General features: G+C 45.4%; 1 protein-coding gene across 3 annotated transcripts; it reads left to right on the forward strand.

Annotated features, from left to right (window-relative positions):
* Nucleotides 1–195: 195 nt before the first annotated feature.
* Nucleotides 196–24,997, forward strand: Dnajc5 (DnaJ heat shock protein family (Hsp40) member C5). Of its 3 annotated transcripts, XR_007211382.1 has the most exons (6): nucleotides 196–387; nucleotides 22,273–22,390; nucleotides 23,318–23,531; nucleotides 24,073–24,244; nucleotides 24,341–24,415; nucleotides 24,689–24,997. XR_007211382.1 is itself a non-coding variant. In XM_048349769.1 (5 exons), the coding sequence occupies exons 2-5, from the start codon at nucleotides 22,284–22,286 to the stop codon at nucleotides 24,790–24,792; spliced, it is 597 nt and encodes a 198-aa protein (XP_048205726.1). In that variant the 5' UTR covers nucleotides 198–387; nucleotides 22,273–22,283; the 3' UTR covers nucleotides 24,793–24,997. The 3 variants fall into 3 exon arrangements, 2 of the variants coding, with proteins under 2 accessions (XP_048205726.1, XP_048205728.1); XM_048349769.1 differs by lacking the exon at nucleotides 24,341–24,415 and having other exon boundaries at nucleotides 198–387; XM_048349771.1 differs by lacking the exons at nucleotides 196–387; nucleotides 24,341–24,415 and adding an exon at nucleotides 837–1,266.
* The last annotated feature ends 255 nt before the right edge of the window (nucleotides 24,998–25,252 follow it).

The raw sequence follows: 25,252 nt of genomic DNA on the forward strand, positions 1-25,252 counted from the left end.
GGAGCGCCCGGAAACATTGCCGGTTGGCTATCAGCTGAGGCCCCGCCCCTAAGTAGGCGGGGTCTGGGTTCTAAGCTGTCATACGGAGCCCCTCCTCCGCGTGGGCAGAGCCTCCGTTTGGCGCTCGGGCGCGTGCGCGGCCGGCGGCCCACGTCTTTTCGGGGGCGCGCGCGCCAGTGCGGGTGCGTGCGTGAGCGTGCGCGTCCCTGCCGCCGCCGGTGCTGCTCCCGCGCCCTCTGCCGCCGCCGCCGCCGCCGCCGCCGCTGCCGCCTCGCCGCCCCCTCGGCCGCTCGGGTTCCACTGGCTGAAGAGCGTGTCGACAGGCCGCCCAGCAGCGCCGCGGAGCGGCGACGGATCCGCGGAGCCGGCGGGCGGGCGGTAGAACAGGTGAGCTGTTGCGGGCCGGCCGGGCGAGCCCCAAGTCCGACCGGTGAGAGCCGCGGGGATCTGGCCGGAGGCGAGGGAGCGGGGCCGCGGCTGCGGGGCGAGGGCCGGGCCGTGAGGGCGGCGCGCGGAGGGGCGAGCCGGGGGGGCCGGCCAGCCGCGGCCGGAAATGGCGGCCACCCTGTGCGGGCGACGAGGGCAGCGGGGCCGGCCGGGCCTGCCTTCGCGGCCGGGCCCGGGCGACGCGAGGCCCGGCGAGGCCTGGCCAGGCCTGGCGCGGGGGCGGGGCGGCTCCCGGCTTTCCGGGCCGGCCGGGCCCGCGCGCGGCCGCCCCCGCGAGGGCCCGAGACGCAGACCCGGCCGCACCCGGAGCCGCAGTCGTCCTTCTGGTTGTCATTCTAAGCGTTACCCGAAAGCCGCGTTCCCCTTCTTCTCGACGACGTTTCAGGCGGGGTGGAAGTCGCCCTGTGGGGAGAGCGTTAGGACCTCGCCGTCCGGGCTCCGACTTGTGATAAGTGATTGGATTAAGAGCTTCATTTCCTGGTGTCCCAGAGTGATTTCTCGCAGTTCGTTCCGTTTTGTCTTAGGGGAAAAGGAAGCAGAAGTTTCAGTTTTATTTTGTTTTCTGGCTTGAACTTGGAGATTTGGGTTGAGCATTGGACGCTAACCGGTTGGGAAAATCCTGAAAGGCTCTGTCAGTTTCAAAATGTAACCTGTTTTAATGACAAAGCGTGTCTTGGCACGGTTGTCACGGTTCTATGATGTTTTGACATTTATTTGTTTCTTAAAAAAAAATACCCCATTGACTTAACGGAAGAGTCATCAGTCAAATCACATTTCAAGCCAGGAGGACCAAAAAGCTTTGGGAAAGTTTCGAACCTGGTGTGTTTCAACTTCTCTCACCTCTGTCAGTATTGTAGGGCCCCGAGAGGCTCTGGCTGGCTGTGTGGTTGCCAGGTAGGGAGCTACTACGACCTCCGGATGCAGGGTTGGGGCAGCCTGTCAATCTCTGCAAGTTCTTCACCTCTGACTCACTTGCCTCTGCTTCAGCAGTCTCCTTGCTGATCCCTGAACAAATTGAAGACTCCATCTCAGGGTCTTCCTGGAACACTCAATTCCGTCTTGGACTCTTAAGGCATCCCCAATTCCTCTACTTATAATTTCTTCTTTCCATCTCCTATTTCTTTTTTTTGCTTGTTGTTGTTTTGTTTTGGCAGTAGGGCTTGAACTCAGGGCCTTGCTCTCTTACTTGGCTTTTTCACTCAAGAACTGGATCTCTACCACTTTAGCCACAGTTCCACTTCCTTTACACCTCCTACTTGTCTCCCTGCCCTGCCTAATTTTCTTACAGCACTAGGATCTTGCTAGTGTCCTATCTAATCTGTTTAACATTTTTCTATTAGGTAAGATCCATGAGAGATTATTTTTTCAAAGAACAGTTGCTGGCACATAATAATGTACATATTCATTGAATGCAATAGAAATGAATGAGCTTAACAGGGCTGGGAATGTGGCCTAGTGGCAAGAGTGCTTGCCTCATATACATGAAGCCCTGGGTTCGATTCCCCAGTACCACATATATAGAAAAGGCCAGAAGTGGTGCTGTGGCTCAAGTGGCAGAGTGCTAGCCTTGAGCAAAAAGAAGCCAGGGACAGTGCTCAGGCCCTGAGTCCAAGTCTAGGACTGGCAAAAAAAAAAAAAAGAAAAAAAAAAAAGAAATGAGCTTAACAGTAGCAGTGCTGTGTGATGGCCTTGTCACCTGGAAGCATTGTGGATGAGTAGAGGGCTTCTGAAAGGTATATGGAAAGTAAGTGCCACATGTCCCCAGAAAGGAACTAACTCCCTCCTACCTATTGGAGAAAGGCCAACCAATTAAAAGGGGGTCAGAAAGGTGTTTAGGGTTTTCCTGTAAATCTGTTCAAAAGTGTGTGTGTGTTTGTGTGTGTGCATGTGTACATGCATGCATATGCGCACACACTGCTCCTAGGGCTTGAATTTCATTCAGGCCTGGCTGTGTTTCTTGGCTTTTTGGCTCAAGGCTAGTGTTCTACCCTTTGAGCTTGAGCTTTACTTCTGGCTTTTGGGTGTTTAATAGGAGATAAAGTCTCATGGACTTTTCCTGCCTGGGCTAACTTCAAACCACAAACTTCAAATCTCAGCCTCTTCAGTAGCTAGGATTACAGGCAAGAGCCACTGGCACTGATGCCTGGCTCAAAATTAAAAGTGCTCTTAGGAATTTTGTCTTTGGTTGCCTGCATTCTGTTGTGGCTTGGGGTGATTGGATGAGGTAGAGCGGGTTCATCCCCCTGGCTCTTAGTTCTTCTGAAGCCTTTTTTTTTTTTTTTTTTGGTATTGCTTTATAGCACAAGCTGGCCTGGAACTTGAAATCCTCCTGCTACAACCCCCCTGCACACTGAGATTACACTCACTCACTGCATAAGAGTAAGCAGTTCCCGATGCTCTCAATTGGAAGATTATTACTGGGATGCTGTGAAAGTCCAGCAGAACCTTCTCTTCTCTGGGTCTGAAGGATTCTGGAGTTCTTTCCAGGACCTTCAGTTTCTGCCCATCTAGACTTAGTGAGTAGATTTCCTTGTGTTCCTGAAGATAATTTTGTAATATGTTCTCAGAGGTTGAACATAATACTGCATCATTTGAGCTCATGAGACCCATTTGCCTCTGGGCTCTGTTGTAGAGCTACCCTGGCAATCTGCCTTGCTCTGGGTTTCTTGACTTTTTTCCCCACCCTCAGTCCTGGGCCTTGGACTCGGGGCCTGAGCCCTGTCTCTGGCTTCTTTTTGTTCAAGGCTAGCACTCTACCTCTTGAGCCACAGCATTACTTCTGGCTTTTTCTGTGTTTGTGGTGCTGAGGAATCGAACCCAGGGCTTCATGCATGCGAGGCAAGCACTCTAAGGCTAAGCCACATCCCCAGCTCCTGCTCAGGGTCCCTCTACTGATAATAATCTATCTGGAACTTGAACTCAGGGCTTCTGAACCAGGTTTCTTCTGATTTAATTGACCACTTCTATCATGCTGAATCCCATAACTGGTGAACTTTTAGAGCTCGTATAGATGGAATACATAATAGATTCTCAGTAGGTGTTTACTGAATATATGTCTGAAATTCAGGAGGCTGGACATTGTGATAAGTTACAAGTTTTATCTAAAGTTTGCCTTTAAAGTCAGAAAATAGGGTGAGTATAAAGCAGGTCTATGGTGTGACACACATGTAATCCTAGCCACTCAGAAGGCTGAACTCTGGAAGATTGTGATTCAAAGCTAGCCCAGGCAGAAAGTCTAGGAGACTCATCTCAATTAACTTGGCTCTAGCTAGGCTGGAAACTTATGGCTCAAGTGGTTAGAGAGCCAGCCAGGCAAGCAAGGTGAGCAAGCAAATTGAACAAGCATAAGGGATTTGAGTTCAAGACCTAGAACCAACACAAAAAAGATGAGTGTGGTATGTGGAGTTTGTACTATGTAACACTGTGGGGAAAGCATGTTTTTCTCTAGTGAGGAAACAAACCCTCTGAATCTTCAGGGGACTAGTTAGAGGTGTTTGTATGGAAATGATGAAGCATAGAATCAGTGCTGCTCTTGAGGGCCAGTCTGGGTGTAGTTACACATGTGACATGCAGCTGTGCATGTTGGCTCACATAGGCATTCCTATTCAGGAGGCAGAGATTGGGAAGATTACAGTTCAAAGCCAGTTGGAGCTAAAAGTTCACAAGATACTATCTGAATCAGTAGTAGAGTTTGGGGGTGCTGCTTGTCACCTCAGCTATTTAGGAGGCTGAGATCTGGAGGATTGCAGTTCTAAGCCAGTCTGGGCAAAAAATCTCACCAGACTCCATTTCAACAGAATAAGCTTGACATTAATAAGCTACACATTAGGAGGTGTAAATGGGAAGATCATAGTGTAGGCTCACAAAAAAAGAGACACTATCTCAGAAAAGGGCTGGAGTGGTGGCTTAAGTGTAACACGCTTGCCAACCCCCTCACCCCCCCCCAAAAAAAAATAGCACTCTTAACATCTTAACTTGAAGCTTATCATTCTATACTGTAGAGTCCTGGTGATATGTCCAGGGAATTAGATATTTTGTCAACACACTTTCTGCTCTGTCTCAATCCTTCCTCTACATCAGCAAAAATTGCTAGCTTTTTCTTCCTGAAAGAAGTTGAGACAAGAGCTGATGCAATTCGAGCTCCTTCAGTCCCTGGGCCTCTGAGGACTGTAAAATGAGGGTAATGGACCCCACTCTGCCTTCCTGTTGGTGAAGCAAGAAATACAATGAAAAGATATCTCACTGGCTGCTTTCTAAATAGAAGTGACAAAGGTGCTAAAAAATGGTGATATCGTTATGAAAATACTAAGATTCCCTTGATCTAAGAGCCTGGACTGTTGTGCCAGGATGCTTCAGATGATGGCATCTTCTGATGAGGATTAGCTGTTAGCCTGTTATCAGTCACTATTCAACCTCGAAGATTTAAGGATTAGATTACCCAACAACCTTTAGTGTAGATTTTATCTCTCCTGACACCTTGCATTAACTTGAATATGTCATGTTAATGAAAAAAATGTGTTCTGCTTTGTTCTTCATGCATGGTACTTAGTAGGAACAAGTCCTTAGAAATAAAATGCAGCTGGAGGAATGGATTAGTGATAAGAGTGCCTTTCTAGCAAGCACAAAGCCCTGAGTGTTGTTAGAAACAAATGTTGCTTTAGTTTTCCTTTCTTTCTTTCTTTCTTTTTTTTTTTTTTGGTGTGTGGAGGGGTACACATGCTTGTCCTGGGGCTTGAACTTGGGGCCTGGGCACTGTTGATGAGTGTTTTTTTTTTTTTTTTTTTTTTTGGCCAGTCCTGGGCCTTGGACTCAGGGCCTGAGCACTGTCTCTGGCTTCTTCCCGCTCAAGGCTAGCACTCTGCCACTTGAGCCACAGCGCCGCTTCTGGCCGTTTTCTGTATATGTGGTGCTGGGGAATCGAACCTAGGGCCTCGTGTATATGAGGCAGGCACTCTTGCCACTAGGCTATATCCCCAGCCCCTTGATGAGTGTTTTTTGCTCAAGACTAGTGCTCTAGTCTTTGAGCCACAGCTCCACAGTTGGCTTTTTGGTGGTTAATAGGAGATAAGAGTCTCATGGACTTCTCTTGTCAGTCCAGACAGACTTTGAACCACTATCCTCAGATCTCAATTCCTGAATAGCTAGGATTATAGGCATGACCCACCAACAACTGGCCTTGCATGTTTGCTTGCTTCTGCCCCCACTCCCACCCCTGCCTGCATTTCTTTTTCCAGTCCTGGGACTCACCTGAGCACTGTCCCTGGCTTCTTTTTGCTTGAGGCTAGCACTCTACCTCTTGAGCCACAACACCATGTCCGGCTTGTGGCTTCGAACCTCAGTCCTCAAATCTAGGCCTCTTGAGTAGCTAGGATTACAGGCATGAGCCATTGCTTTAAATTTTCAGAGTTTTGCAGACATTAATACTTCACGTTGAAACTGAAGAAATGAAGTATAGCATTTCATTCTTCAAAGAAAGAAATTCCGGGCTGGGGTTATAGCCTAGTGGCAAGAGTGCCTGCCTCATATACACGAGGCCCTAGGTTCGATTCCCCAGCACCACATATACAGAAAACGGCCAGAAGCGGCGCTGGGGCTCAAGTGGCAGAGTGCTAGCCTTGAGCGGGAAGAAGCCAGGGACAGTGCTCAGGCCCTGAGTCCAAGGCCCAGGACTGGCCAAAAAAAAAAAAAAAAAAAAACAACAAAGAAAGAAATTCTTAGCAATAATCTAATCCTTTGGGAGTCTTAAGTCATGAAAAATTCTATTGTGGTCAGTTTCCTCTTCAGGATTGGTCTGTATACACTTAAGATTTCACTTCACTCCAAAATTGCTCTTCATTTTAGGTAAGTGACCTATTAGACTTAATTCTATGACAATTTTATCATTCATTTCCGACATACAAAACTCAATATTTTAAAATTTTGTGATACATAGTGAATTTCAGAGAATCCCCTTGAATCTGTAAGGGAATTTTTTTTTTTTTTTGGCCAGTCCTGGGGCTTGAACTCACAGCTTGAGCACTGTCCCTGGCTTCTTTTTCTCAAGGCTAGCACTCTACCTCTTGAGTCACAGTGCCCTTTTTCTATTTATGTGGTGCTGAGGAATGGAACCCAGGGCTTCATGCATGTGAGGCAAGCACTCTAACACTAAGCCACATTCCCTGCCCTGTGAGTGAATCTTATTGTTCATAATGGATTATTTGTAATTTTATTGCACTGGTGACTGTACATTGGTCATGTATTACTAGCAAATACTGCTTACAAGGTGAAATGTGCAGTCTTTGGCTCCTCCTTGATTGTTTTATGTGGCATACTTTCCTATTGGTTATATATACAGTTATCATGGTGAGTCAGAGGGTTGGAATGCTAATTTGCCTGTGCCCTCTTGTCATTTGTGTCCTGCCCTTCTGGCTGTCTCTGAGAAAGAAATGTGGCCAGCTCTCCTGCCTTATGAGGCTGCCCTTTTTTATCACATAGAGTGGAAATTGTATTCTGGAGAAATAGGAACATAACCAAAATACCCCATCATGTAATAATTCTGAGTCACCTCAAAGGCCAAGGGCTGAATTCAGGGACCTAGGATTCCCAAGACTGGATTTTCCTTCTGACAGTCCTCATCTAAAGGGAGATCTGAGCCCACTCAGGAGATGTGGTTTGAGCTCTGCAGAGTGCCACTCACTGCTTGCCTTTTATTTTCTCTTGTTACAGGAAGGGATTAGTAGCCTAGCACATGTTTGGTGTTCAAGTAGACAGCCTTCCTGGATTTCTCTTCTCTACTTTTCCTCTTAGATCTCAGCCTCCTGAGTAGCAAGGATAGTAGGCATGAGGTATTAGCAGACAAGTAAACATCTTAGAATACATGAAACTAGTTGATACCTTTTTTTATTTATTTTTTATCTTTCCTAGTAACAGGTTTAAACTCAGGGCTTTGCACTTGCTGGCCTGACAAGTCTACTCTACTGTTTGAGTCATACCTCTGTGCTGATTTTTTGCTGGTTATTTTGGAGATAGAGTCTCAACAACTTTTTTGCATGGGCTGCTTTGAACAGTGATCCTGTGGATCTCAGCTTCTTGAGTAGTTAGAATTACTGCTTTTTAACATCTTTTAAGATTAGCTGAGGTGGGAAAGTGGCTTAGTGGTAGAGATATTGCCTAGCATGCATGAAGCCTGGGTTCGATTTCTCAATACCACATAAACAGAAAAGGCCGGAAGTGGCACTGTGGCTCAAGTGGTAGAACACTATCCTTGAGCATAGAGAGACTCAGGGACAGAGCCCACCCTGGGTTCAAGCACCAGGACTGACAAGAAAAAAGATTAATTGAAAATGTATTTCCGGCAAAGGTTTTGATTGGACTATATTGGACTCATACTTTTAATCTCAAAATTAAGCATAGAATTTTTTTTTTTTTTTTTTTTTTTTTTTTTTTTTGCCAGTCCTGGGCTTGGACTCAGGTCCTGAGCGCTAGCACTCTGCCACTTGAGCCACATCACCACTTCTGGCCATTTTCTATATATGTGGTGCTGGGGAATCGAACCCAGGGCTTCATGTATACGAGGTGAGCACTCTTGCCACTAGGCCATATTCCCAGCCCCAAGCACAGAAATTTTGAGGGGGGGGGACCCACAATCTAGTCTAATATTTTTATGGTGGTGGTCATGAGGTTTGAACTCAGGGCCTGAACACTGTTCCTGAGCTTTTCTGCTCAAGGTTAGCACTCTACCGACTCTGAACCACAGCTCTACTTCCAGTTTTCTGATGGTTGATTGGAGATAATAGTCTTAAGAAATTTCTTGCCAGGCTTAGGTTTGAACCACAGTCCTCCTGAGTAGCCAGGATTATTGGCGTGAGCCACCAACACCTAGCTGTTTGTTTTTTTTAATAGGAAGTTTTGCTGTATAGCCCAGGTTGGCCTCAAATCCTCCTGCCTCAGCATTTTTCAATGCTAGGATTACAGGCATGAACTACCATACCTGGCTGGCTCTAGTTTAAACCTGAGGTAACAACTGAAAAGGTCTTCCTTGGCAGAATGACTGCAGTATCTCTAAAAGTGCCCCCTCTTTGAAACTGTGTTTTCTTAGGAATTCACTGAGCAGTCCCTTAAAGGGCAAACACTCCTAAGTGATAGACTTAGTGGCTTGCTGAGCAGGCAAAGGTTACTTAACATATGCTTAGCCATAGTACTTAAGACAGCCTTGCGAGCTAGCTGTTACCCAATTTTACAGCTAAGGAAACTGAGTTAACACATGTTCTCTAGTGTGAAGATACAGTATTGAAAGAATAAGCACAAATAATGCCATCATTTATGTGAACGTAAAAACACAGAATTTGTAGAATCCCCTCCTAAAACATTTCTGTTGGTGTAGCCTTTTTCTCTTGCATCATCTTGCATAGTTAAGTAATTCTAACTAGAGTTACCAACCAACACACTCAAAGCATTTTCTTCCCGGTTTGTAGTGCTGCTAGCATTCTCATGTTTGTTTCATCTCCTCCTTTTTATTTTATTAAAATTCATTTTAAAGGGACTTGGGGTGTAGCTTGGTGGTTGAGCACTTGACCAAGATGTGTGGAGTACTGGGCTCAATCCCTAGGACAAAAAATAAAATCATCTTTGAAAATATTTTTGCAGGGCATGATAGCACAGCACTCATAATCATAGCACTTGGGAGGTTGAGGCAAGAGGATTGCAAGTTTCAGGCCAGCCTAGACTGGGCTACATAGTGAGACCCTGTGAGGGGGTGGGGGAAGGGGGAGAAGAAGAGAGAGAGAGTAATCCTTTAGTTAGATTCATTCTGTGTGTGTGTGTGTGTGTATGTATGTATGCATGTATATGTATGTGTTTATACACATGTCTATAAACATGTATGCTTTTTTTTTTTGTATTTTAAATCTTTTTTTTTTTTCTCAAATTTTTATTTTCAAACTGACGTACAGAGAGGTTACAGTATCATACGTTGGGCGTTGGATACATTTCTTGTACTGTTTGTTGCCTTGTCCCTCATGCCCCCCTCCCTCCCCCCCTTCCCTCCCCCCCAACATGTATGCTTTTTAAGTCTAACTTTCACATGAGTAAAAACATGATGGGGGCGTGCCAGTCTCAGGGCTTGAACTCAGTGCCTGAGTTCTGTCCCTGAGCTTTTTCGCTCAAGGCTAGGACAGGTCTCACAGGTTGGGCACTGGTGGCTCACACCTGTGATCCTAGCTACTTAGGAGGCTGAGATCTGAGGATCGTGGTTCAAAGCCAGCCCAGGCAGGAAGAGACTCTTAGCTCCCTGTGGTTCAAAGTGGTAGAGCTAGACTAGTTTTGAGTGAAAAAGCTCAATGATAGGGCCTGAGTTCAAGTCCCACAACTGGAGAAAAAGAGAAAAAAAAACAACTTTCCAACAGATAAATATTCTAGGATTTTGGATATGCCCCTCACCCCAAACTTGTGTTTCAGTATGTAGGTTCAAGACAGACCATGAAGCTCTGTTTGAGGGATGTGGGTTCAAGACAAGGTCCTGGAGTTCTGTTGCAGAGAACTTGTTATAGTCCCTTCAATATGGAGTTCGAGGGCAGTCTTTTTCTAGTGTCAATTCTAGAAGATACAGTTTCTGGATTCTGGATCATGAGAGGGTCTGGCTGTCATCAGTTGGGTCAAGAAGGATTTCTTTTACTTGGTGAATATATGCTTTGGCCATATGGATTAAAGCCTTGTATTACTGAGTTCCATCAGAGTTTATGAGAGTGTGAGATACTCTGGTTTCAGTGATTAAAAGCATAGGCCTTCCAGTAGCTGTTTGATTATTTTCCTGTGGAGAAGGATCTGGCTGCCTTCAGTCAGTAATACTTTTGACCAAAGTGACTCAGTTACTTCAGTTCGCTTTGCTTAATGCCAGATGTTTGGAATAGCCTCAGTGAAACAAGTACCTCATTTCTGGAAATCTGATCTGGTAAGCTTCATAAGGAATATACATTTTCTAATAACCTTTTTTTTCAGTACTGGAGTTTGAACTCATTACCTTGCACTTGTTAGGCTGGTATAATACCTCTGCACCACACCTTCAGCCCTGTTTTCACTGTTTATTTGTAGGATAAGTCATACTTCTCACTGTGGTGAGTCTGAGCCATGGTCTACCTATGTTTAGGTTTACTGTCAACACTCCAGCTTCCAACATAGAGATGGAGTCCTAGGACTTTTCTGAGGTGACAGATGCATGTTACTTTACTCAGCTGCGGGTTGAGAAAACAGGGTCTTTTTTTTTTTTTTTATTAATTGGACATAAATTTTTTTACAAGGTGTTGTGCAAAGAGGGTGCAGTTACATAGTAGGGCAGTGTGTACATTTCTTATGATATCTTACAACCTGTTTTTCTATCCCTTGTCTAGGTCAGGTTGACATATATGCAATATACAATGTATCAAGAACATATACAGTATTCACAGACTTGGTCTCTACTGTCTCTCCGTCTCCCTTTGTTAACAGTCATATATCAGGGAGATCATGCCCCTTTGTTTTCTGTGTTCTAGGCTTGTCTCACTCAACATTATTTGTTCGAGTTCCGACCATTTCCCTGCAAATAACAATATTTCACCATTCCTCATCGCTATGTAGTATTCCATTGTGTATAAGTACCATATTTTTTGGATCCATTCGTCTGTGGAGGGGCATCTGGGTTGGAGAAAACAGGGTCTTGAGAATGTTTTTGCCCAGTTTGGCCTTGAATAATCTCTAGTCTCTCTCTCTTTTTTTTTTTGCCAGTCTGGGGCTTGTACTCAGGGCCTGAGCACTGTCTCTGGCTTCTTTTTTTGCTCAAGGCTAGCACTCTACCACTTGAGTCACAGCGCTACTTCTGGCCATTTTCTACATATGTGGTGCTGAGGAATCAAACCCAGGGCTTCATATATACAAGGCAAGTACTCTTTTGCCACTAGGCCATATTCCTAGCCCATCTCTATTCTCTTGTTCTCATCCTTCCAACAACCTAGGATTACAAGCATGAACAACTGATAGTGTTTAAGTGCTTTTCCTACTTACCTTTTAGGGTATAGTTGTCCCTCACTTATTGTGGCTTCACTGTATTGCGGTGTTTTTTTAAAAAAAATACATAAATAGTGATCCCTCACCTATGGCAGGAGTTATGTTCCAGAGACCTCTGTGATAGGTGAAAATCCATGAAGTAGCAATTAGTGAACCATGACATAGCGAGAGACAACTGTATAACACTACTACTTTGTAAGATTTTCAGCTATTGCTCAGGTCTCTGGAGTGTACTGTGATAGTTGGGGGATCACTGTACTGTTAGAAATGTCACTTCCCACCAGGTGCCGGTGGCTCATGCCTATAATCCTAGCTACTTGGAGGCTAAGATCTGAGGATCAAGGTTTTAGCCAGCCCTAGCAGGAAAGTCTGTGAGACTCTTATCTCCAGTTAACCACCAGAAAACCAGAAGTGGCACTGTTGTTCAAGTGGTGTAGAGCGCTAGCCCTGAGCTGAAGAGCTCAGGGACAGTACCCAAGCCCAGAGTTCAAGCCCACGACCAACTAACTAAATAGATGTCACTTCCCATAAGCTGTGTATCATTGGCTCACTCCTGTAATCCTAGCTACTCAGGAGGTTGAGATCTGAGAAACAAGGTTTGGAGCCAGAGCAGTAAAGTGTGGGACTTTTCTCTTCAATTAACTACCAAAAACTAGGAAGTAGAGCTGTGGCTCAAGTGGTAGTGCACAAAAGCTCGGAGACAACACTCAAGCCCTGAGGTCAAGCACTACAACCAACCATAAAGAGAATAGTGAAGGTTTAAAACACTTGATCAACATTGTACTCATAATCTGACTTACTGAATTGTAACCTCTTTGTACCACTACTCAATAATAGTAAAAATACAAAACACTTGATCAAAACAGGCTCACAAGTCCTTGTGAGTAATAGGCAAATTAGGTTGAGTAGTTTAAGAAAAAAAATGATTTGTGAATTGGGCAACACCCTGAGCCAATAAAGGTGCAGGGAACTCCACCCAGCAATTAGACAGGAAATATTTATAGACAGGCATACAGCAATAGTCTAAGTGGTTATAGCTCAGTTTTAGACACATCTGATTAGCCATGTCTTACACTCAATTTGTCATACTTTAATTGGTGCACCTTTTTTTATATACTAGATTTGATAGGATTACTTCATTCTAGACAAGAGTTGTAGTCACTGTGAACTGCTGTTTATCTGCTACAATACAGCCAGGTGCTTGTAGTTCATTTCTGTACTCTTCACTACTCAAGAAGCTAAGACCTTAGGATTATGTATGGTTTGAAGCCAGCCTGGGCAGGAGAGTCTGTAAGACCTTATCTCCATTTAAACATACACACATACACATACACGCACGCGTGCGCATGCCAAAATAGAACTCTGGCTCAAGTGGTAAGGTACTAGGCTTGAGCAGAAAACTCAAGGGACAGTGCCTGGATGTTGAGTCCAAGCCCCCAAACTGGCACAAACACCCTAAAAAGGCAATCCAGATGTAGGACATAGAGGCCAGCTGTATCTCCCTAGAGCAGCCCATGACCAGTGACTGAGCGTGGGAACACTGGTGCACCCTCTTTTGCCAGTTTTGTCTCAGAATGTGTTCTCTTGGAATACTTCTGTCATCTGTAACATTTCATGAACTCTGACCTCTCCGTTATATATCTAAAGTGTCAGAACCTGCCCTGTTGGATCATTCAGTCCACCATACAGTGGGAGCCTGACCCACAGTCAGGGTAGATCATTTTGTCACCATTACAAACCAACAGGCAAAGATAGCATTTGCACTTCTTGGAACCTTGGACTCTTGTAGACTTTATTTATTTATTTATTTTTGCCAGTCCTGGGCCTTGGACTCGGGCCTGAGCACTGTCCCTGGCTTCTTTTTGCTCAAGGCTACACTCTTCCACTTGAGCCATAGCATCACTTCTGGCCGTTTTCTATATATGTGGTGGCTGGGGAATTGAACCCAGGGTTTCATGTATACAAGACAGGCACTCTTGCCACTAGGCCATATTCCCAGCCCCTTGTAGAATTTTTTTGAAGTATGTTAACCCACACTATTCTAATAAGATTGCAATCACGTTTGTTTGTTTTTTTGCCAGGTCTTCAACTCTGAGCCTGGGCACACTGTCCCTGCGCTCCTTTGGCTCAAGGCTAATACTCTGCCACTTGAGCCACAGTGCCATGTCCAGTTTTTTCTGTTTAACTGCAAAAGAGTCTCATGGACTTTGCTCCCCAGGCTGGCTTTGATCCCCAGTCCTCAGATCTCAGCCTCATAAGTAGCTAAGATTACAGGCAAGAGCCCCACCAGTGCACAGCTTCCTTATTCCTTCCCCCTCCCTCTCCCCTTTTTTCTTTCCTTTTCTCTTTTTGCCAGTCCTGGGGCTTGAACTCAGGGTCTGAACACTGTTCCTGACTTCTTTTTACTCATCTAGCACTCTACCACTTAAACTTGAGTTACAGCACCACTTCTGGCTTTTTGTTGTTTATGTGGTACTGAGGAATCGAACCCAGGGCTTCATGCATGCTAGTCAAGCACTCTACCACTAAGCCACATTTCCAGCTCCCTGGATTCATTTTCCTGCTGTTTGCACTAGCACTTTTTTCTCTGCTGTGTGGGCAGGACTGAGAGGCCAGAAATGTTTAGTGTTCAGTGGAAGAGAGTGAACAGGATCTTTTGACAACTTCTTACAAAGTTCATAGATAACTTCCAGAGTAAGAGCTTTGGGGGAAGGTACCAGATTTTGGGTTTTGTTTTGTTTTGTTTTCTCCTTGTATTTAAATACAGGTCTAGGGTCGGATATATGGCTTTGGTGGTAGAGTACCAGCCAATGAGCAAAAGTGTCAGGTACCAAGTTCAAGTTTGAGTTTCCAGGAAAAAATAAACTTGGATCTATAGTTATTTTGCTTAATTTCTGACCTGTTTTTTTTTTTTTCCTTTTCAGTTAATATATTCTAAGCGTCAATTTACTTAAAATCTTTAATTAGGTTTCTGGACCACAAATCACTACTGATAAAATTAATTTGACAATAACTTAGGGAACACTCTGATAGGACGTGGCAATATAGAATAGATTTAGAAGGGCTTCAGAGTATAGGGTTTTGTTTTTACTCCTCTGTCATCAATTATACCACTGGCATGGTTTATAGTTTGGGAAACTTGAGATTCTAGGCAAGGATGTGAGTCCTGGAGAGTTCTGGAGAGTCCTGGAGAGAGGCAGTTTGTTTGAGTGATCACCTTCGAGTAGTGGCTAATCTTGAAACACTGGTATTTCACTAGTTTTGTGAGTCATAAGGGTAGAATGTGTTTATTGCCAAAATACATGGATACAAACCTTATCATTACCTGAAAAATGCTAGTTATCCAACTGTCATGCACTTACCTTTTTGGCTTCTTACTGTGTTCATTTTGGTAGGTTAGGTTTTAGATTCCTTCCTCTCTGATACCTTGATGTTAGATTAGCTTAAAACTTCTTTATTATTGTAACTTTAAGGCTCAGCAGCATTATACTTCTTTTTGCTTGGTGGTCGTTTGGTGCCAGAGACTGAACCTGGTTCTTGCACATACGAGGTAAGTACAACGTCCCTAGCCATTACTGACATTTGTTATTGATACACATAAGGAAGAAAGGCAAACCTTTTGGAAGTTTTTATTTAAAAAAAAAAAAAGATTTTTTAAATGTGTCCAATACTGGCCTGGATACTGCCCCTTAGCCTTTTCTGTTCAAGGCTGGTACTCTACAACTTCTGGATTTTTGTTTTATTTTTTATTTTTTATTTTTTTCTTTGGCCAGTCCTAGGCCGTGAACTCAGGGCCTGAGCACTGTCCTTGGCTTCTTTTTTTTTTTTTTTTTTTTTGGCCAGTCCTGGGCCTTGGACTCAGGGCCTGAGCACTGTCCCTGGCTTCTTCCCGCTCAAGGCTAGCACTCTGCCACTTGAGCCACAGCGCCGCTTCTGGCCGTTTTCTGTATATGTGGTGCTGGGGAATCGAACCTAGGGCCTCGTGTATCCGAGGCAGGCACTCTTGCCGCTAGGCTATATCCCCAGCCCCCTTGGCTTCTTTTTTTTGCTCAAGGCTAGCACTCTGCCACTTGAGCCACAGCGCCACTTCTGGCCATTTTCTGTATATGTGGGGCTGAGGAATCGAACCCAGGGCCTCATGTATATGAGGTAAGCACTCTTGCCGGTAGGCCATATTCCCAGCCCCTCACTTCTGGATTTTTGGTAGTTAATTAGAAATAAGATGGGCTGGGGATATGGCCTAGTGGCAAGAGTGCTCGCCTCATATACAGGAGGTCCTAGGTTCAATTCCCCAGCACCACATATACAGAAAATGGCCAGAAGGGGCGCTGTGGCTCAAGTGGCAGAATGCTAGCCTTGAGCAAAAACAAGCCAGGGACAGTGCTCAGGCCCTGAGTCCAAAGCCCAGGACTGGCAAAAAAAAAAAGAAATAAGAGTCTCCTGGAGTGGCTGGGAATGTGGCCTAATGGTAGAGTGCTTGCCTAGCATGCATGAAGCCCTGGGTTCGATTCCTCAGCACCACATAAACAGAAAAAGCTGGAAGTGGTGCTGTAGCTCAAGAGGTAAGAGTGCTAGCCTTGAGCAAAAAGAAAAGCCCCAGGACTGGCAAAAAAAAAAGTCTCGGGGCTGGGGATATGGCCTAGTGGCAAGAGTGCCTGCCTCATATACATGAGGCCCTGGGTTCGATTCCCCAGCACCACATATACAGAAAATGGCCAGAAGTGGCGCTGTGGCTCGAGTGGCAGAGTGCTAGCCTTGAGCAAAAAGAAGCCAGGGACAGTGCTCAGGCCCTGAGTCCAAGCCCCAGGACTGGCCAAAAAAAAAAAGTCTCATGGACTTTCCTGTCCAGGATGGCTTCAAACTATAATTCTCTGATCTCAGCCTCTTGAAGAGCTAGGATGACTGGAATGAGCCACTGGCATCCATCTTCATTTTTCTTGATGGCTGTGTGATATTCCATAATGTGTATGTATGCATACATACATAATCTCCTTTAGTCATTAATCTGTTGTTGAACAACTCAGCTGATGCCATCTTTTGGCTTTGTAAATAGTACTGCAATAAACATAGATATGCAGGTATCTTTCTAGTATATTGATATACTCTGTTTCTAATATATGCCTAGTTGGAGTGGGGTATAAGGAAGATCAATTTTTAGTCTTTTGAGGAACTGCCATATTGATTTCTATAGTGGTTGCTACTTTATGTTCCTACCAACAGTGTATGAGGGTTCTTTCCCTATACTCTTTTTTTTTTTTTTTTGGCCAGTCCTGGGTCTTGAATTCAGGGCCTGGGCACTGTCTCTGAGCTTCTTTTGCTCAAGGTTAGCACTTTACCACATGAGTCACAACTCTCCTTCTGGCCTTTTCTGTTTATGTGGTGCTAAGGAATTGAACCAAGGGCTTCATGCATGCTAGGCAAGCTCTCTACCACTAAACCACATTCCTACCCTAACACAACTTTTTAAATCGTCTATGCTGTGTCCTACTGTACCTTTTCCTTTGTTTAGCTATGTAAATACTTAGCATTATGTTACAGTTGTCTACTGTATTTACAGTAGCATACTTTCTAACTTGGGATCAACAAGCCTACCTTGGCCAAGGTGGCTCTGCCATCCAGATGGGTAGGCTCTGTGGAACTCCACAGTGACAGGATTACCTAATGGGCACATTTCCTAAAACAGAGCCTGATGGTTTACATAAATGAATGCATCAGTTTTTTAGTATCTGGTGACTTTAGTTTGCATTTCCAAATTATTATTATGTTGAATATCCTTTCAGATACTAAATACTGCTGACAATTTGAAGAAAAAAAGGAAACGAATTCTGAATGAATAAAATTGATTAAACAGGGCTGGGAATATGGTAGAGTGCTTATCTCGCATACATGAAGCCCTGGGTTTTATTCCTCAGCACCACATATATAGAAAAAGGCAGAAGTGGATCTGTGGCTCAAGTGGTAGAGTGCTAGCCTTGAGCAAAAAGAAGCCAAGGAAAGTCCTCAGGTCCTGAGTTCAAGCCCAGGACTGGTTAAAAAAAATTTTGATTAAGCAGCTTCATAATCAAATGACATGCCTATAATCCTAGCTACTCAAGAGTCTGACATCTGAGGTTTGAAGCCAGGCAGACAGAAAAGTCTGTAAGACTCTTACCTCTAACCAGAAAAAAGCTGAAGTGGATCTGTGGCTCAAGTGGTAGAGTACTAGCCTTGAGGGGGAAAAAACGCCCAGGGACAGCACCCAGGTCCTAAGTTGAAGTTCCAAGACCAACACAAAAGAAAAAGAAAAAAAAAACTGCTGTATAATGCTATATATAATTCATACTAACTTATGTAAAATATGTAGAAAGCAATAAGCTTCGGCTTCCATTCTAGTAGCCCATTTTAGAAGAGGAAGAAAGACTCCTTTTGTTTTTTTCTTTTTTTTTTTTGTTTTTTGGCCAGTCCTGGGCCTTGGACTCAGGGCCTGAGCACTGTCCCTGGCTTCTCTTTGCTCAAGGCTTGCACTCTGCCACTTGAGCCACAGCGCCCCTTCTGGCCATTTTCTGTATATGTGGTGCTGGGGAATTGAACCCAGGGCTTCATGTATAGGAGGCAAGCTCTCTTGCCACTAGGCCATATCCCCAGCCCCAAAAGACTCCTTTTGATAAAGGCATCTTTGCCACCTATAGCTGACAAGATACACTGCAATATTATTCACGGTGAGTTTATAAATTTCAAAAAGAAATGCTTACTTTGTATGCTATCTGTCTTATTCACCAGTACAGGTAGTCTTGTCCTCAGATCAACTATCATACATTCTAGCTTGGTTCTTCATGTTGATGTTGCTATAACAATCTAGGTCTCTTTCATTTCCATGTGAACTTTTAAATCAACTTATCAGTTTCTTCAAAAAGCCTCCTGGGAGCCAGGTGCTGGTGGCTCATGCCTATAATCCTAGCTACTTAGCTGAGATATGAGGATCGGGGTTCAAAGCCATTTTGTGCAGAAAAGTTCATAAGACTCTTATCCCCAATCAACTGCTCAGAAAAAGCTGGAAATGGTTCAAGTTGGCAGAGTGCTAGCCTTGAGCAAAAGAAGCTTGAGAATAGCACCCAGGCCCTGAGTTCAAGCCCCAGGACCCAGGGGAAAAAAGCCTACTAGGATTAGAGTTAGCATTTTGTTGAATTTAGAGATCAACTTGAGAAGTACTTGCCTAGCATATGCAAGGTCCAGGGTTCTTCTCAGCACCATAAAAAAAAAATATATATATATATATGTATATATATATATTTTTTTTTTTTTTGGCCATTCCTGGGGCTTGGACTCAGGGCCTGAGCACTGTCCCTGGCTTCTTTTTGCTCAAGGCTAGCACTCTGCCACTTGAGCCACAGCGCTACTTCTGGCCATTTTTTGTATATGTGGTGCTGGAGGAATCGAACCCAGGGCTTCATGTATACGAGGCGAGCACTCTTGCCACTAGGCCATATCCCCAGCCCGTCTCTGAGTTTTTTTACACAAGGCTAGCACTCTACCACTTGAACCATGGCGGCTCTTCTGGCTTTTTGGTGTTTAAATGGAGATAAGAATCTCACCATCTTTTCTGCCTGGACTGGTGTAATGAATGACCTGGGAGTGAGAAAATCCACCGAGGCACAGTTAAGGTGACAAAGGAGTTTTATTAGTCAGTCTGCAGCTGCTTTGCTCCTGCTACCCTAGGACTAGGAGCAGCCTCCAAGAGGGCTAGTTGTAATCCTTTCTTCCTTTCCACAGACTTCTCCTTTCTGCAGACCTCTCCACAGGCCTCTCTGCTCCACAGGCCCAGGGCTCAGGCCTGAGGATAGGCCTGAGGATAGCTCCTCGAGGCACCTCTTTGAGCCTTTCTTCTTAGTGTCTCTTTCCCTCCACCAGAACCCCGCCGTCTTATATCTGGTCTAGACCCCCAGTGGGAGGGCAGAATGGTGACCTCAGCATGGGGCAGGACCCCCCTTTGATGCCCGACCATGGGGCAGGACTCCCCCCCCCCCCGCCCCCACCCCAGGTAGGTTATCACACTGGCTTCAAATACCAATCCCCAGATCTCAGCTGAGTTACTAGGATTGCAGGCATGAGCCACCAGTGCCCATCATGATTTCCTGTTTTTTAATAATCTGCCATTTTCTGATTATTTTTTTATTTTTTTATTTTTGGCCAGTCCTGGGGCTTGGACTCAGGGCCTGAGCACTGTCCTTGGCTTCTTTTTGCTCAAGGCTAGCACTCTGCCATTTGAGCCACAGTGCCACTTCTGGCCATTTTCTGCATATGTGGTGTTGAGGAATCGAACTCAGGGCTTCATGTATACCAGGCAAGCACTCTTGCCACTAGGCGATATTCCCAGCCTTCATTTTCTGATAAAATTATAATTGTCTCACATTTTTTCTCCTGTTTTAGAATTCTGTTTTATTTTTTGCCAGTTTTAGGGCTTGGACTCAGGACCTGAGCACTCTCCCTGGCTTCCTTTGTGCTCAGAGCTAGTACTCTACCACTTGAGCCACAGTGCCACTTCCAGCTTTTTCTGTATATGTGGTGCTGAGGAATGGAAGCCAGGAAGGACTTCATGCATGCAAGGCGAGCACTCTACCGCTAAGCCATATTCCCAGCCCTTAGGTTTCTAATTCTTAAGTAAAATTATTTTATCAGTAAAGGGTCATTCCACATGTGTCTAAATTGTCTTGTTTTTTTTTTATGCATTCTGACATCACCCTACTTCATTAGATTTCATTGAATTAATTTCATTATTGGTATGTTTACATCTACTAATTTGTTCCATTTGTGTGTGATGTGTGTGTGTTGCTAATGATTGAGCTCAAGGCCTTGTGGATGCTAGGCAGTTTACTGGTCAGATGCAGTCTCATAGCTTCTTTTGTATTTGAATTTTATCTTTTTACCTTGTTTCTTGTTTTGTTATGTAGCTCATGCTAGTTTCCAACTCTCATCTTCCAGCTCAGCTTCCTGTGAGCTGGCTTTACACTTGTACATCACCACACCATGCATCATTTTCTTTTCTTTATAAACTTTTTAGCTATACCTTTGGGGGTGTTTGGGTTTTTGTTTGTTTTTACTGTGTTTAGGATGGAGCTTGAGCCTTTCCATATATGTTAGGCAAGTCTTCTTACCATTAAGCTACATACCGGTCCAGCCACTGGGTTGTTGAGGGTTTTTTGTTGTTGTTGTTGGATTTGTGTGTGTATGTATGTACATGGACGCACTACACTGGGGCTTGAACTCACATCCAGGGAATTTTCCCTTCACTTTTTTTACTCAAGGCTTCCAGTTTTCTGGTGGTTAATTGGAGATAAAGAGTCTCAGACTGGAAGTGTGGCCTAGTGGTAGAGTGCTTGCCTAGCACACATCATGCATGAAGCCCTGGGTTCAGTTCCTTAGTACCACATAAGCAGAAAAAGGCAGAAGTGGTGCTGTGGCTCAAGTGGTAGAGTGATAACCTTCAGCACAGATAAGCTCAGGGACAGTGTCCAGGCCCTGAGTTCAAACCCCGGACTGACAAAAAAAAAAGTCTCAAAATGTTTCTGCCCAGGGGGAGGAGGGAGGGGGGTATGAGGGACAAGGTAACAAACAGTACAAGACATGTATCCAATGCCTAACGTATGAAACTGTAACCTCTCTGTACATCAGTTTGATAATAAAAATTTGAAAAAAAATGTTTCTGCCCAGGCTGATTCACATCTCAGCCTCCTGAGTAGCTAGGATGATAGACATGAGCCACATTGCCTGGCTCCTCATTGCATTATTTATGTAGAGATTGCTCTAAGGATTCCAATATACATCTTTAACTTTTCTTAGCAGTATTGTGGCACTTCACATGACCTAGAATCCTAGCCCCACATGGTTTGCTTCCATGTTTTTTTATGTGCTGGAAATCTGCACACATTATAAACCCGTGTCTTGATTATTTATGTATTTAGTAGTTGTGAGGCTTGAATTTGGGGCCTGGGCACTGTCCCTGAGCTTTTTTGTTGAAGGATAGTGCTCTACCATTTTGAGCCACAGGGCCACTTCGGATTTTCTGATGATTAATTGGAGATAAGAGTCTCATGGAAACTTAAAAAAAAAAAATCTAAAAAAAAAAAAGAGTCTCATGGAGTTTCTGACCATGCTGGTTTTGAACCATGATCCTCAGATCTCAGTCTCCTGAGTAGCTAGGATTACTAGCATGAGCCAGCGTTGCCTGGCAGTGTCTGTCTTGATTCCTTCTTTGAACACAGGTAGGAGTTAAATCTGTCTGCTCTTGGCTTGCTTGGTTTTTTTGTTTTGTTTTTTGTTTTTTGTCAGTTGTAGGCTTGAACTCAGGGCCTGAGCACTCTCTTTGAGCTCTTTCACTCAAGGCTAGTGCTCTACCACTTTGAGCCACAGCTCCACTTCTGATTTTCTGGTGGTTAAGTAGAGGTAAGAGTCTCTTTCTTTTATTTTTTTTTTGCCAGTCCTGGGGCTCGAACTCAGGACCTGGGTACTGTCCTTGAACTTTTTTTGCTCAAGGCTTAGCACTCTACCTCTTGAGCCATAGCACTGCTTCTGGCTTTTTTTTGTTTATGTAGTACTGAAGAATTGAACCCAGGGCTTCGTGCTTGCTAGCCAAGCACTCTACCACTAAGCTACATTCCTAGCCCAGAGGTAAGAGTCTCATGGACTTTCCTGCCCAGACTGGCTTTGAACCGTGATCTTCAGATCTCAGCCTCCTGAGTAGCTAGGATTTTGAACGTGAGCCACTGCCACCCGGCTCCTGGCTTGCATTTTTTAATCCATACCTGTTGATGTTCTTTTTATCTTCTCTTGTAGATTAACTTAACATGGCTGATCAGAGGCAGCGCTCACTCTCTACCTCCGGGGAATCACTATACCATGTTCTTGGCCTAGACAAGAATGCAACCTCAGATGACATTAAAAAATCCTATCGGTAAGAGGCCATGCATGGGCCTTTATGTGTATTTTACCAGAACCATTGCACATAATGTTTTCCTAACTTATATTATGTAACTGGTGTGCTTCGCGTAGCTTAAAGTTGTGATGTTGGTACTCTCTTACAAACACTCGGCAGCTGTTTCCAGCTTTGTAGTCTGCAGGAAGTCCTGGTCTACACCTGTGGACGCCCCCCAGATACAGGCAGAGCTACAGAGCTTCACCATGCTGAGTGGTGTGGCTTCTGATTGGGGTTCAACAACTTAATTCTGGGGTGGCAGAGGTGGTAGAGCACTGGCCCCACTTGCCTAGGAAGCTCGAGGCCCTGAGTTCAAACCTACTACCTCCAGAAAAAGAATTTAGCCCCAACCTAGAGAGGCATCGTCATCAATTTAGACACTTTCAGTGGTCTTTTTTTTTTTTTTGGCCAGTCCTGGGATTTGAACTCAGGGCCTGGGCACTGTCCCTGAGCTTCTTTTGCTCAAGGCTACCACTTGAGCCACAGTGCCTCTCTTTTTTTTTCTTTTATGTGGCAGTAAGGAATTTAACCCAGGGCTTCATGCATACTAGGCAACACTCAACCACTAAGGCACATTCTCATCCCCAGCCCAGCCCTCTTATGTTATTGCGCTGAAATGTCATTATCATTTTGCTTGCCAGTATGCAGTTGGCCATCCAGGACACTAGAGTTCACCAGCAGGACTCCCCTGAGAGCTTTACTGCCTCCCTCAGGGCTCGATCCCTGTTTTGGATCCATATTGCCCCTGAAACCATGGCAGGCACTTCTTTGGACCTAGCCTTCTAGACCTCTAGAAGTAGAAGTTGGAAGTAGAAATGGTAACGGATAAACATTTCTCCTGGACTCTGGTAGGTAAGTGTGAAATAAGATACCAGCATAGAGCCAGGCAATGGTTTTGGTTTGCAGGAAACTTGCCCTGAAATATCACCCTGACAAGAACCCTGATAACCCAGAGGCTGCAGACAAGTTTAAGGAGATCAACAACGCCCATGCCATCCTGACTGACGCCACGAAAAGAAACATCTACGACAAGTACGGCTCGCTGGGGCTCTACGTAGCTGAGCAGTTCGGGGAAGAGAATGTCAACACCTACTTCGTGCTCTCCAGCTGGTGGGCCAAGGTGAGGCGAAGGGGCAGGCAGCAAGCCGTCACTGGCAGCATGCTATTTCATGTCTAGTGGAAGTGCATTTGCTTGAGGTCTTGCGTGTGCAGTGTGGCCACTGTGCCCCTGCCGTGACTAGAGCAGTGCCTAGCACATGGAGAGGATCACCCAGAGCCTTGCATTACATACCACTTGCTCTGACGCCTAGCGCTTGGAAATCATAGTGTGTGTGGGATCTTCTCTTAGCAGAGAAGATGCCTTTAAATGTCGCTTTAGATTTTTCATTCACCTTTCTTGCTTACCGCATGCAGAGTGCCAAAGATTATGAATTATACCATGACTCTTAGCCAAAGGAAGCTCAGTTTTTACTTTACCTAGTCATCCATCAGTTCCCCCTTTTAGAAGACTTCTGTGTGTCCCTCCTGCCTTACTCTTTCAAGTCTTCATCTGGAAAGCATCCCCTTAGCACAGGGCAGATCCTCTGCGGCTTCCCTCCTCCCCTGGACTCCCACGGGCTGTGGCCTGTGGTGGCCTTGAGGCTGAGCATTCTCTCCCCCAGGCCCTGTTTGTCTTCTGTGGCCTCCTCACCTGCTGCTACTGCTGCTGCTGTCTGTGCTGCTGCTTCAACTGCTGCTGTGGGAAGTGCAAGCCCAAGGCGCCTGAAGGTGAGGAGACCGAGTTCTACGTGTCTCCCGAGGACCTGGAGGCGCAGCTGCAGTCTGACGAGAGGGGTGAGTTCCTAGCCCCCCCCCCGCCCCCGGCCTGTGCGTGTGTGTGGGGCAGAGCCAGCATGGGCCCTGAACGGTGTCAACTGTCTTGTCAAACAGGAGGGCACTGACACTGTGCCGCGAGTGTTTGTGGTGGCAGCTGGGACTTTTGAGGTGTGAACGTGGACACTTGAGGTAAAGCAGGCACAGAGAGCTGTCCCCGCCCATGAACTGTGGTAGCCATAGATCCAGGGGACCAAGAAGGCGGGGAGGGTGGCAGGCAGGTTGGGGAGGACCAAGGGCTGGCGTGACCTGAGACCACTAAGGAAGTGTGCTGGGTGGAGGTCAGCGAGTAGCCTCTCCCCACTGAGTGTCCAGGTGGTCGAGTGCTGTGGTGTGAGGACTGTGAAGATGGATGCACGGCCCAGCTGCTGCCCTGTGCGATGAGTCTGCCTGCTTACTTTTCAGAGGCCACAGACACACCCATTGTCATACAGCCAGCGTCCGCCACAGAGACCACCCAGCTCACAGCCGACTCCCACCCCAGCTACCACACTGATGGGTTCAACTAAGGTCAGGAAAGGCTGTGATTAGAGGATGAATCAGTACCGGCCACTGCAACCCAGAATCATGAACTGTAGTCACCGAGATGGGGGGCCGTCACCGTCCTGCCATGGCTGTGTCTGGCTCCTCCCACCTCCTCTACGCCCGCCCATCCATCCACCCTTGATACATGAAGTGCGTAGCATGCAGTATTTAAAGCAGTGTAGCTACGGTCTTCTGTTTTTTTTTTTTTCTTTTTCTTTTTCTTTTTCTTTTTTAATAGCATGTATGGGTTATGTTCAATGTCTGTGTTGTAGATGTGCCACAGTCTGGCTGCATTAACTGGTTGATGGAGCTACCTGAGGCTTTCATTCTAGTGGGTCCAGCAGAGTTCAAGCCGCAGCTGCCAGACTCCAGCCGGCCAGGAGGACTAGGGAAGGAGAGGCAACCCCTTACTTCCCTGTGCTTGTGGGGCTGGAGGCAGGTGCT

Source organism: Perognathus longimembris, chromosome 6 (genome assembly GCF_023159225.1).
Source record: "Perognathus longimembris pacificus isolate PPM17 chromosome 6, ASM2315922v1, whole genome shotgun sequence".
Classification (NCBI taxonomy): domain Eukaryota; kingdom Metazoa; phylum Chordata; class Mammalia; order Rodentia; family Heteromyidae; genus Perognathus; species Perognathus longimembris.